General features: G+C 39.5%; 1 protein-coding gene across 2 annotated transcripts in view; it reads right to left on the reverse strand.

Moving 5' to 3' along the window:
* The window catches only part of LOC149153845 (CMP-sialic acid transporter 5-like), a 187,849-nt gene that overhangs the window by 33,417 nt on the left and 141,889 nt on the right, over positions 1-12,543 (reverse strand). Inside the window, exons 11-13 of one of the 2 annotated variants that reach the window (XM_089441421.1) lie at positions 10,365-10,472; positions 10,089-10,222; positions 9,906-9,985 (exon numbers count right to left, since the gene is read on the reverse strand). In XM_089441421.1, the coding sequence (XP_089297547.1) occupies positions 9,906-9,985; positions 10,089-10,222; positions 10,365-10,472 (322 nt within the window). Of the gene's footprint in view, positions 1-9,905; positions 9,986-10,088; positions 10,223-10,364; positions 10,479-12,543 lie in introns of both variants that reach the window. The other variant, XM_089441420.1, reaches the window with a different exon arrangement.

Consider the following 12,543-nt stretch of genomic DNA (forward strand, 5'->3'; position numbering starts at 1 on the left):
TATTTGGAGTTGACTAGGGAAAATTGCTTGGTCATTTTCTCTAAAGATGGAATTGGCATTGACCCTAAAAGAATTGAGGCTATCAAAGGTACTTCTCCCCCAAAGGATAAGAAGACCTTAAGATCATTCTTTGGTAAGATTAATTTCATGAGAAGGTTTGTCCCAAACTTTGCAAAAATAGTTAAGCCTATGAATGATCTATTAAAGAACAATGTTCCATAAGTTTGGGATGAAAAGAAAGGCAAATCCTTTGAGGAGATCAAGCAAAAGACAACATCAGCTCTCATCCTGGCCAGCCCTGATTATTCCGAAGATTTCATCATTTACTCATTTGCAGTCGAAGATACAATTGTTGGGATATTAATGCAAAAGGATGATGATGGGAATGAAAGACCCTTAGCATTCATGAGCAAGCCCCTGTGGGACGCCGAAACAAGATATACTATTACTGAAAAGAAAGCCTATGTTTTGGTTAAATCCTTGAAATATTTCCGAACTTATGTTGGATATAATAAAATTCATGTCTTTATTCCTTGCCTGACTATCAAGGACGGGTTGACTCAAAACGATTGTCTTGGATCAAGAGGAAAGTGGGTGTCTAAAATCTAGGAATATGACTTGGAGATCCTACCCAAGAAGATCATTAAGGGCCAAGGCCTAGCTGAAATGCTAACAGAAGGAAATGATACAGCTTTCCAAATGGGTGAGGGGGAACAAATATGGCATTGCCATAGAATTAGAAGAAGATAAATGGTATTTTGGTGTGATATATTACCTCGGGAATTGGTCCTCCCCTTCTGGGTTGATGGATCATAAAATGAGGGCCCTTAGGTTAAGGCCACGAAATATTGCTTAACTCAAGATGGCCTTCGTTGGATGAGCCTGGATGAAGTCATTCTCCATTGCGTGTACAAAGATGAAGCTGAGAAACTAATCAAAGAGTTTCACACATGCTTTTGTAGTGTGCATTATGCTACTAGAACTACTACACATAAGATACTTAGGGCGGGATATTATTGGCCCACTATTTTTGCTAATACAATGAGCATTGTGAGAACATGCCAGCCATGCCAATTATCCACTGGCAAGCAGCAACTCCCAACCTTACTACTTAAAAATGTTGTCATTGAATCTCCATTCCAACAATGGGGCCTTGATTTCATAGGGGAATTTAGGGACAACTCTAGTAACAAACACAAATGGATCCTTACGGCCACTAGCTATTTAATAAATTGGGTTGAGGTCATTCCCACTAAGAAACCAAATGATCAAGTAGTCATCAATTTCCTTGAAGAATGCATTTTCACGAGATTTGGTGCCCCCGCCAAAACCATGAGTGATAATGCTAAAGTATTCAATTCTATGGTCCTTACCTCGATGTGTTGCAATTATGGAATAGTGTTGGCCCACTCTTCAAATTATTATCCTCAAGGAAATGGCCAAGTTGAATCAAGCAACAAGAACCTTATGAAAATAATTAAGAAAATTGTAGGCAAGAATAAAAGGAGTTGGAACAATAAGATCAAGTATGCCTTATGGGTTGACCATACAACTACAAAGGCCTCCACGGGTTATATTCCTTTCCAATTAGTGTATAGGGATGAGGAAAAGTTACCTAACCAATTGAAGTTGCCTATACTCAAATGCCTCAAAGCATTCCTAAACCAATAAGATGCTATACAATCAGGAATTAACCAAATCAATTAACTGGAGCAAACCAAGCGACGGTTAAGAATACAATTGATAGGCAAGCCAAACCCTAGGCTTTTGAACCTGGAACAATGGTTATTTTGTGGGATAAGAAAAGAGAAAAGCCCAACATGCATAAGAAGCTTGATAACTTGTGGAATGGCCCATACAAAATACTAGACATTGCTGGCATCAATCCATATCATCTTCGAAGGAGAGCCTCTACCATTGCCAAAAAATGGTCAACACCTAAAAGAATACTTTCCTAGTATATCGTATTCATATACATATCATGCATAGTAGTTTAGTTGTATTGCATATATTGTGAGCATTCTAACATCATTCATATCATGTTCCATGCTAGAATAGACTGCATTTATATTAGATTTTATTTCTGTACATGTTTTATTATCTTCATATAAAACATGGATGATACCCTACACCCAGTGCACATGCTCCGAGTCAAGTCGATTGCAATGTGTAGGTTATAGGTTATCACCGGGTTCGATGAATTTAATCCTTCGAATTCGAAATTCGCCGAACCTCAAAACAATTCGAACAAATTCATTTCTATTCGCTGAACTTTATGCCAACACGAACACGAACTTTATGCCAAACACGAACACGAACAAATTCGATCAAATTCGCCAAAAATTCGTTGAAGTTCATTTCAGGGTTTTGTGGTTCGGCATTTTTCCATTGTTTATATTTAAAAAAATAAAATAAAATGGTAAGTTTAGTAACCCTAACGAATTTGAGGCTAAAACTTGGCGCCACGGGAAAATCTACCTCACTCACAGTTACACTCGCTCACTCCACCACCAACCAATGAGATAATCCAGTGTTACTTGGGAGCGGGAGCAAAATTGAGGAGCGGGAGCAAAATTGAGGAGCGGGAGCAAAAATGGGTGCGGGGCGACATTTTCAAAAGCTCCTGGTTTGGGAGTGAATCCCGAAGCGATTTTTATATTATATATATATATATATATATATATATTATATTTTTATATTTTGATACATATATGTCAACAAAAACATGTAGAATGATGAATTAGATATAAAAAACATAAAAAAAAAACATAGATTGATCATTGAACCATATAACATCAATCATCTAGAAGTTATAATCTTCATCAACCACGTCCACAAGTTAGTAACATACAACATATTGAGTCTCGTGAATCATGATTCATCAATCTTAAAGTTTCAACTTCAAGCTTTCAAAATTGAAAATTCAATATATAACATTTATCATCATTGATCACCAAAGTTGTACTTGTAAGCTAAGTTTAAACTTTAACCATTACAAGAAATAATATCTAACATGAAATGAAATGTTATAAAATGAATTATGAAATGAAATGAAACAACTTTCACGAAGCATCATATTCATAATTCAGAATCATTACCAATGAGTTATAATTTCCAACTTCAAACTTCAAACTTAAATTGTCACAGCCATATATTGTTTACAAAAAATATCATTATGATATGAAAAAGTCAAGACTCAACAGTTATGAAAACTAATAGAAACTAGAAAAGACAAGTAAACTGTAAATCTATTATCTACTACTTCATGTGGCCCTTGCCATGAGAAGTGTCTGATGTATGAGCAGGTCATAGTGGTCTTCTAGGAGTCTCCTCCCACACAGACCGACGACCAGAACCAGAAGGCACATGCCCTCCACGTGAGGGTGTAGATGGAGGCAGCGACAACAAAGGAACAAGACTCGGAACTCGAGCACTGCTACTGGATGGTGGAGGTGGCATGGTTGTTGCTTCATCTTCCTCTCTCATAAGTTTCGCTTCCAGTTCTTCAAGATGTATAGTGCCATCCTCCAAATTATCATCCTCTGGGTGGTTGTCGCAAATTTTATATGTTGGATCTTCATAAGCCCGATCACAGTAATGACTCAACAACCTCAAGTTGTAGCGCACATAAACCAAGCTTTCTGCCTGATTTTCATTGAGTCTGTTTCTTTCCACATTATGTATGAAGTTGTAGGTGCTCCAACACCTCTCTGCAAAAGAAGTATTTACAACCTGTGAGAGAACTTTTTTTTCCAATTTTGGCAAAAGTCCATGGTCGCCATATGATTCCCACCATGTGAGAGCATCAAATCTGTCTCTATCTTCCATTGCATGAAAGGTACCAAACAAACCAGTGCCACTGAAGTATCTGCCTAATTCAAGACGCACACTAACACATTCCTCCCTGTCAGGTATCAAATTTTCTAATGCTTGCAAAAATCCTGTAGATACCTCTTCATCTATATGGGGTTTGACCCTAACCCCACCCCCTGGTGCAAGTTGGCCCAACCAAGATGTAGAGTAGTATTTTGGCATAAGGATATACGCCAAGCAATGTAGTGGAACATTAAGTTTATCCCACCGTATACACACACAATCGTGAATCAGTTTATACAAGTTGGGATCATTGTTATGAACAATATCTTTTATTTGCCCCAACATGGTATCCATCTACTCATACACGTCGCCAATCACTGGTTTATCTGTATCTGCAAACCGAATCATGTGATAAATGGGCTTGGTGAAATCCAATACTTGCTTCACACGTGCCCAAAACATACCATCAAGAACGGCCTCCTCCACCTGTTCAAAACCTTGCATGTCAACTGCATTTGTAGCCCTTTCCTTTAATACCTGCCAGTGTGGACTTGATACCATGTTAGCCAATGACTCTCTTACCTTCAAAAGGCGCCTGAAGGTGAGGTAATAGCTACCAAATCTAGTGCTCGCAATCTTCAACAACTCCAATCTTGAGTGACTGCGGAAAAGGCCACGAGTATTGCTATGATTTGTAATAAAGTTTATCATTTGTTTGCCTCTCTTGTACAAATCACCAATCCATTTGTATTGTTCGTTTTTGTTCTTAACAATATCATGCATCAAAAGGTTCATTGTGTGAACCAAACACCCAGACCAAAATATGTTGGGGTATTTATCCTCAATAATTGCTCCCGCTACCTTACAATTAGGAGCATTATCAGTGATGACTTGGATGACATTGTATGGCCCAATACACTCAATTGTTTCAAGTAATGGTTCTACAATGTTGATGCTAGTCTTGAACTTGTCTGAGTAATCATATGCTGAAAGAAAGATGGCACCACTAACAGACACAGCAAGAACATTTATCAATGGCTTGCCTTTTACATTTGTCCATCCATCAGATACAATGGACACCCCATGGTCAGTCCAAGAACTTGTCATTCTATTCAAAGAATGTGATATTTTTGCTTTTTCATGATCAAGTCCAACAGTGCTTGCCTTGTCATACCCAGGGCTCTTGTATCCTTTAGAGGCATCATTTATGGCAGAAACCATTTTGTGCCAATAAGGTGAGCGAAGAACATTGAATGGTATCCCACATGCATAGAGAAACCTGTAAACTTTTGAATCCACATCATTCCTACACCCTTCATCAAGGACATCTGATATGCTTCTACGTCTTAAACCTGGTGACCCTGTGCCTCCATATCTACTACCTTGGGAGGATGCTGAAGGAGTTCTTTGTGCATGTGATTGTGAGCTTGGTTCAAAGAAACCCTTTGATTTTTTAGATTTGTATTGGGCTTCCTCCTCTTCCCTTATGTATTTGGCTCTATCTGCTGCTGACACACCTGAACAAGTTTTGATTCCTATTTGTTTATCTCCATCCCATGGCCTTTTCCCGCAAAGGTGCTTTCTGGCACGGGTGTATGAACCTGTGTAATTATTGTTGCAATGGGGGCAATGAAATTTAGTGGTTCCACCCCCTTTCCCTGCTTCAGGCCTATTAACATATTTCCACAATGGAGTTTGGTCTTGTTTAGTTTTTTGAGCTGACTCATGTTCACTCTCCTCCAGCTCCTCCTCACCGGGGTTTTCATCAAATCCACTATGACCCCCTTCTTCATCCCCTTCTTCATTTTCAACCCTCCTTTTTCTACTCTCCAACACCATAATAACCAAAAAAGGAACCAAGAAGAAGAAAATGCCAAGAAATATAACCATGATGTTTGAAATTTGAAGTTTTGAATCTGCAAAATTTTAAAAAATGGAATGGGAATGGGAATGGGAAATAGAGAAAAAAAATTATTTATTTATTTAGGAATGAACATTAAAAAAAAATTTGCTAGACACTCTATTCAATATTGTAGAGCCTACCTCTTTGGCATCCAATCTCCCCTTGCAAGCTCTTCAATCTCCCCTTGCTCCTTGCTTTCTCTTGCTCTCTCACTCTCTTGCTCCTTGCTCTCTCTTGCTCTCTCCTTGCTCCTCACTCTCTTGCTCTCACTCTCACTCTCACTCTCATTACAATGATGAAATGAATGAGGGAGGGTCTATTTAACCCTCCCTCCCTCCCTCCCTCCCTCACTTCATTTCCACAAAAATCTGTTTTTTCCGCCCAAAACCTTTTTTTTCCTCGCGTTTCTCTGGGAGCGACGCTCCCTATATCGAATTGAAAGAAACCAGGGAGCGTAGAAAAGGGAGGGATTTCAGGAGCGAGCTCCTGACCTGCTCCCGCCCAGAGCGCAAATTGGGAGCAGGATCGAGAGGGGGGGGGCACGCTCCCCCGCAACACTGAGATAATCAGACCTTTGGGAGTTGGATAACAAGCCACTAGGCCACTAGGGCATTTGGAATCATTGAAAAAGCAAGAAAGGGTTTTTACCAAATTAACAAACTTTCTAATGGGCACAATAGTCAATCTTCTTCAAGTAATGTTTCTGCCAACCAACCCATCGAGAGGGTTGAATCATCGGGATGAATAATGAATTTTTGTCCAATTCAGTTAATAGAATTAACTAAAACAACAATTATTTTTTGTCAATTTATAGTTCTATTAATCAGCTTATAGTTCCATTATGATGTATCGTCGGCGAAATAATTTGTACTTGTCTATATGGATTTAGTGAAAGTTAATGGTGATTTTTTGCCTTTTATGGGGTAATCTACATGATTTATATGTGAAGAATTGTGGCTAAATGTGTTTTTCAGCCTGCTTAAACTTAAATTGTATATAATATTTCAAATTTTATATGTCAAATTTTATGCCGAATTTTATCAGCAAAATTTTAGGTGTTGAACTTTATTCGAATTTCAAGGTTGACGAACTCGAACACGAACACGAATGCAGTGACTTAGGTTACATGCCTAGGAGCCCAGAGATTGTTGGAATTCTCATTAACTCCCCATTCAAGCATATGGATCATGTGCTCTACGGTGAGCTCATCTCCCCAAGTTGGAGCCAAATGTTACCCATCAAAATCAATAACCCTAGAGGAGAAAACTTTTCTCCTATTCTTAACAGCCATCCAGTCAACCATGTACCCAGTAGCCCTTGATAGCCACCACTAGCTAATGATATGCCATTTATCTCTGCCACTTGCATCAGCGATATGTTTGTCACCCATCTAGCATGAGCACATGGAGGAAGGTGGTCTTCCACTCAAAAGGTACTCTAGTCATTTTGCAATCGGGTGCTTACGCTTGTTTGTTTTAGGGCATTTGATATGGATTATGGGGTGATCTATAAGATGGATGGGCTTTGACCATGATCTTGTTCTCTCACCATAAATGGGGGGTTAATCTTTGATCCTAGTCCAGTGGGTCCACCCTTAATAGCCCAGTGGGTATGGGAGGGGCACTACTTGGGATGCCCGGATTGAGATAGTGAAGTTCCATTTCCCCTATACCATACTTAACACTATCCATCTTACATTACAAGCGGAAAGCCCATATCTCACCTCCACTCTTTAGCTTCAATTAACAATTGCTTATTTGGGATTTGGCACCCATATGTCCACATACGTAGGTAGGGTCCCGAAACATTGCCCTAGGAGGTTGATGCAGCAAAAAGAAACAAAAAGAGCATATCATGGCCACAACAAAATTAAAAGAAAGAATATCAAAATGCAGAAGATGGCTAAGGACATAAGAATTAGCATGTGGGCAAAAGCCTAGCATCAACTCTACCTCATTCATACAGCCATCACACAGTTCCTAAGCACATGTTGCTCCATTACATCAAAGGAAGGAACCCTTGCATGTCCCAACCCTGATGAGCAATGAAATGACTCATCATTAAGGGGTAATACAACTGTTATATCATTCAAAGCAAGCTCTAACCCTTGAGCTATGAGCAATAATACAAAGAAAAATCAAGAAAAAATAAAAGGCGCACAAGAGGGGTGGAAAAACAAAGGCCGAGTTGGTAACTCATGCATCCACGAATGCTCCCTCCTCACATCTATACACTTAGGATGTGGATACTCCCATCAGTTGGTCCCTTTAACCATGGCACTTGGCCATGAAGTCTTATCCCCTCCGTTACCATCATTATTATTCACTAACACCTATCAATTGAAGGGTGGACTGAGGAAATGTTACTTCCCCTTAGGGGTTGGAAACACCTAATAGGGTTGTCCTTTAGCCACTCCTACCTAGGGAGAAAACACCATTGCGAGTTCAAGGCCCTGATTTTGGAAGGGGATCCTTAGAAGTCATCACAACATAAAGTAAAAAAAATATGTAAATCAATATCTATTCTATAATATATAAACATATACAATAAATAGATACCATGTAATGTCCCCAAATTTTGATTTACTATTTGAGGAGGTTAGCAGAGACTCTTGGGGTTGTGCCAGCAGTCTTAAGAGGTCCCACGCTCAAGTGGGGGCCACAAGGAGGCCATGCGCACCACTAGAGAGAGAAGTGCGATTTTGGGAGGCAAAGTGGGGGCCACCAAGGAGGCAATGCGCACCAATAGAGAGGGAGTGTGATTTTGGAGGCAAAGTGGGGGCCACCAAGGAGAGCGTATGGGGCCAAGCTTATTTAAAGGCAAGGAGGGAGCACTTGAGGGCATCTTTTGACTATTACACTTATCAATTCATCTTCTCTTGGAGTTGTTCAGCGCAAGGGTTGGAGTGTTGTTTAGCACAAGGGTTTCAAGCGAAACCCAAGCCAGTTTTGGAGGACTTCGAGTGCCTCCCTAGCTGGAGATTAGAGGAGTCCACCTCAGGGCTTCTACAAAGCTTAACCTTCATCATTTGGATCAGCAGTGCACATTTCTTGGGCGCAGAAGGAAAGTCGACTTGATCATTTGCAATGGTTGAAGAGGAGATTGGCAGATAAATTTTGCAGGGGTTTTCTCTTGTTGGAGAAGTGGAGTTTGGTGACATTTTGCAGGGGTAGCTTTGGGCCATTTCTGAGGGCCAATTTCATCATTCTCAAGCAATGCGCAAGCACACTAGGGGGCAGAATATGCAAGCATTGTGCAGTGTGAGTTGGGGAGCTAACGGAGATGGACATTTGGTGGTTTTCTAGAGATAATCCCAAAGGTTGCTTGAAGGATTCATCAACAGATAATTTGGGGATGCTCTAGCAATAGTATTTCCAGTGGTGTGTACAGCCAGCCAGAGAGCCACTCGCACCATTTGTAGAGCTTCTTCATCACTTGGTTTCAGCCCAAACCCTTTCCGGGTTTTTGTGGGTTTTGGAAGAGGAGTTTGAGGCTAAACATTCAGAACATTCCGAGGAGTATTCGGCTATGAGATCATTATTTTAGCCAGCAGCTAGCAGCATATTATTTCTGGGCAGTGCGCATTTCTTGTTCCGGGTCATTCCCCCTCTGGGTCCGAGATATATCATCTGGGTTTTGCATAGCTTGCTTGGCAAGCCCAGGTTGTATCATTTCAACTCATTTTATGTACCCGTTCCCAATTTATTAATAAAATGGCTCAGAGTGTTTTGCTGGCATCTATTGTGTACTGATTTGTAGCTGTGATTTTATTTATCTTGCTGTTCCTTGTATATTGTTTTGGTATTTACTGTTAACTTCCATTTAGGAATATTACATACCAACATAGAGCCAGAAGATGGATGCCACAGCAGATACTACACAAGAGACAATCGATACTCATTTATAATTTTCTAAGAATTATATTCTAAAATGGATTCAACACAAGGTTATTGCAAACATTCTTCGCTGGGAAATATAACTTATTGTATAATGGTAACAGAATCACAATTTCCATCCTAACAGTATTTAAGATAGAGAGGATGAGATTAAGAAAATATTCTGTTTGGAAAGCTCAACAAATCAATGTGGGAAAGATTAGACTAAGTTTTCACAAACAAAATTTGTTGCGACAAGTAGAACATTTACTATGCAAAAGTGAGATGAGTGGAGGAAGTAGGGAAAGCACCTGTGATTAGGTTGAATATCCAGCATTTCAACAGTTCCATTGTTTGTCTGCTCTTTAGGCTTTGAAAGGGATGAAAAGAACTGCAGGAAAGCGCCAAACCATAAGATTCACCCAATCAATTTATGTTGAAGCATAATAAAAGTTGCTAACAGAAAATAAGATTAAATGAACAGGCTGGCAAACCTGGTGCATAGAAATGAAAACTATGGAAATGCCCAAAATAAAGTTAATGGTTAATGTATGGCCAAATAATGCAGCAGAAGCTAGGCCTGTAAAGATTGTTGCTACAGTTGAAGAATATTTCTTCAAGATTGTATCTGCATCCAACAAAAGAAATATGGTAGAGACTTGTTTAGCACTGAAGTCTGAAAAATGTTTTATAGAAATTTCAGCATTGTCTGGCACCCTCCATAAGGAAAGAAAAGAGAAAAATGATACAAAGTTCAAACTTTTGTATACCAGCATATTTGAAAAAAAAGGAGGAAAGAATGCCCTGTGCTGCATTATTAAACACTAACAGCATTGTTGCCCTCGAGTGACCCTGGAGAATATTCAAACCATCTGCCCCTGCATCTACAAAATGAAGCTTCAGTATGGAAGGAAATCAGTGAGCCAGTGAATGGCATACAGAAACATTCACAAATCATGGAAACAACAAAATTAGCAACCATAGAATTTCAACAACAATACAATCCTTCTGCACACTGTAACCAAAGGAAAGCCTCTGTAGGGACCACTTTGGGTCATCTTCTTAGAAATTGACAGGATTTTTGAAAATGGAAAAAAAAATGAAGAAAAGTGTCAATCAAGATCCCAAAGCATGCAGTTCAGGAAAAATATACAATCTGGAGTTTAAAAAGCCACCAGCGCCTGGACTCTGGAAACCCACCTTCCCTAGGATCATCCTCTATCTATTATCTAGAAAAAAATGTTATATAATTTGTCAATTTCGTAAATTTATTCTTTTTGACAATGTATGTTCAAGCAGCAATACTTCTGCATCTGCTAACCTTAGGGAGATCTATTGTGGCTGGGACTTAAATGCTCGACAAGTAGCTTATGTATTCTAGATAAATGAGCATAAGTCAATGTTTAATGCAGACAAACAACCTTCCTAAAGGTGGTCTACATCCAGCTGCTACTTTAATTCATCATTCTGCCATGGCCACAAGCAGACTATGACACAGCATGGAAAGCAACCTACAGACAACAGCCCTTGAAAAATAAAAACATAAATTTGGCAAAATCATTAGCATTCTGTTCAGCTGCAACTGCTTCCTGACTAAGTAATTTTTCCAAGGCAGTTTCTACTTCTTCACTACCCCATATGGAAGCTCGGTTTTGATAGTGTCCTCAATTTCCAATTGAGCCTTGCAGTAGTGTCAAGTACCAAGTCCTAGATTAAGATGTATAAGGCTCTCAGATGAGCTGCTGCCTCATAGATCCCATACTAAAAGTAATGCTTTTCTGGGATGTTAGGAGAGCTTCAGCAGATTGTACCCAGGATTATTCAGGCAAGTCCTCTCAGCCTCAAGCATTCCCTAGAGGATGCCATCAAACTTTGCATTGATACTTTCACAGTGATTGATGAATCATGATGATAGAGAAAGTGCCTCCACAACATCTGCATCTACTACTGGTGCAGAGTAGTGGCCTCCCTCATTTATCCATATCCTTTTGCATAACAATGTAGCCATCTTTAGTTTTATGCGAGTTTATCCCTTTCTACAAGCTATTTTAATATGTAGTTTTTAGTCGCTTCTTAGTAGACATGGCACTCTCACATTACCTTTGTCACTTGTTGTAATCTCTAGTCCCATTGACCTACTTTGGTCATTTATGGACATTAATAAAATTATAGCACCTTATCTTTCCTGCAGAAATTCTTTGAACACTAGCACAAGATCTTGCTCGGTATTTAGTCCACTCCATTGCTTCATACCTTTCAAAGTTGCCATTATCATCAATCTTAAGTGCTTTCACATTTCTTTCTTGCTTATTGGTGTTTGTAATTCGCCTTGTTTTGGTCTCCTGCTTCTGCCATGCATGATAAGACTGCTATATGGCCTCCCTTAAAACAGCTGGCAGGAGATAACTGATGATCATTCCATACTTAACCCAGTAACTCTGTCTTATTTCTTCAAAGGCTGCAAGTGATACATTACTTTTCCGACACTCGGCTTATATATCATGCAAAGTTGGTGAAGAATATGAATGCATGGATTTTGTGAGGCCACTTGAGATTGATTTCTTGGCCTTCTTAAAAGTTTTCCGGCACTTACATCATGCTTTTTTCCCTCCAGGTGCCTTTGATCACTATTGTCTATAAAAGGTTGCTGCAAGTCCTTGATGAGTGTGGTGCTGAAATGCTGAAAAGGTCCAGCACCTCCATCTGTTAGCACCTACTATTTCTCTTCTTGTTTATACCTCTGCTACCATGTCACCAATTTGGCCTTTTCCTTGTGGTTGGGATGACCACCGATTGAATAGGCTCACTTCGTCCCTCTTCTTCGAGATTTGTAGTGAAGTTTTCATGATGAACTTCTTCAAATATGCGAACTTCTTCATCATCAGAATCAATAGGAATATCTTTTGATTTCTTGTATTCTTGATTTTCATCAAATATGACATCCCTACT

This window comes from Pinus tabuliformis, chromosome 9 (assembly GCF_031772625.1).
Source record: "Pinus tabuliformis cultivar Carrire ecotype Pingquan chromosome 9, CPIR1, whole genome shotgun sequence".
Taxonomy (NCBI): Eukaryota; Viridiplantae; Streptophyta; class Pinopsida; order Pinales; family Pinaceae; genus Pinus; species Pinus tabuliformis.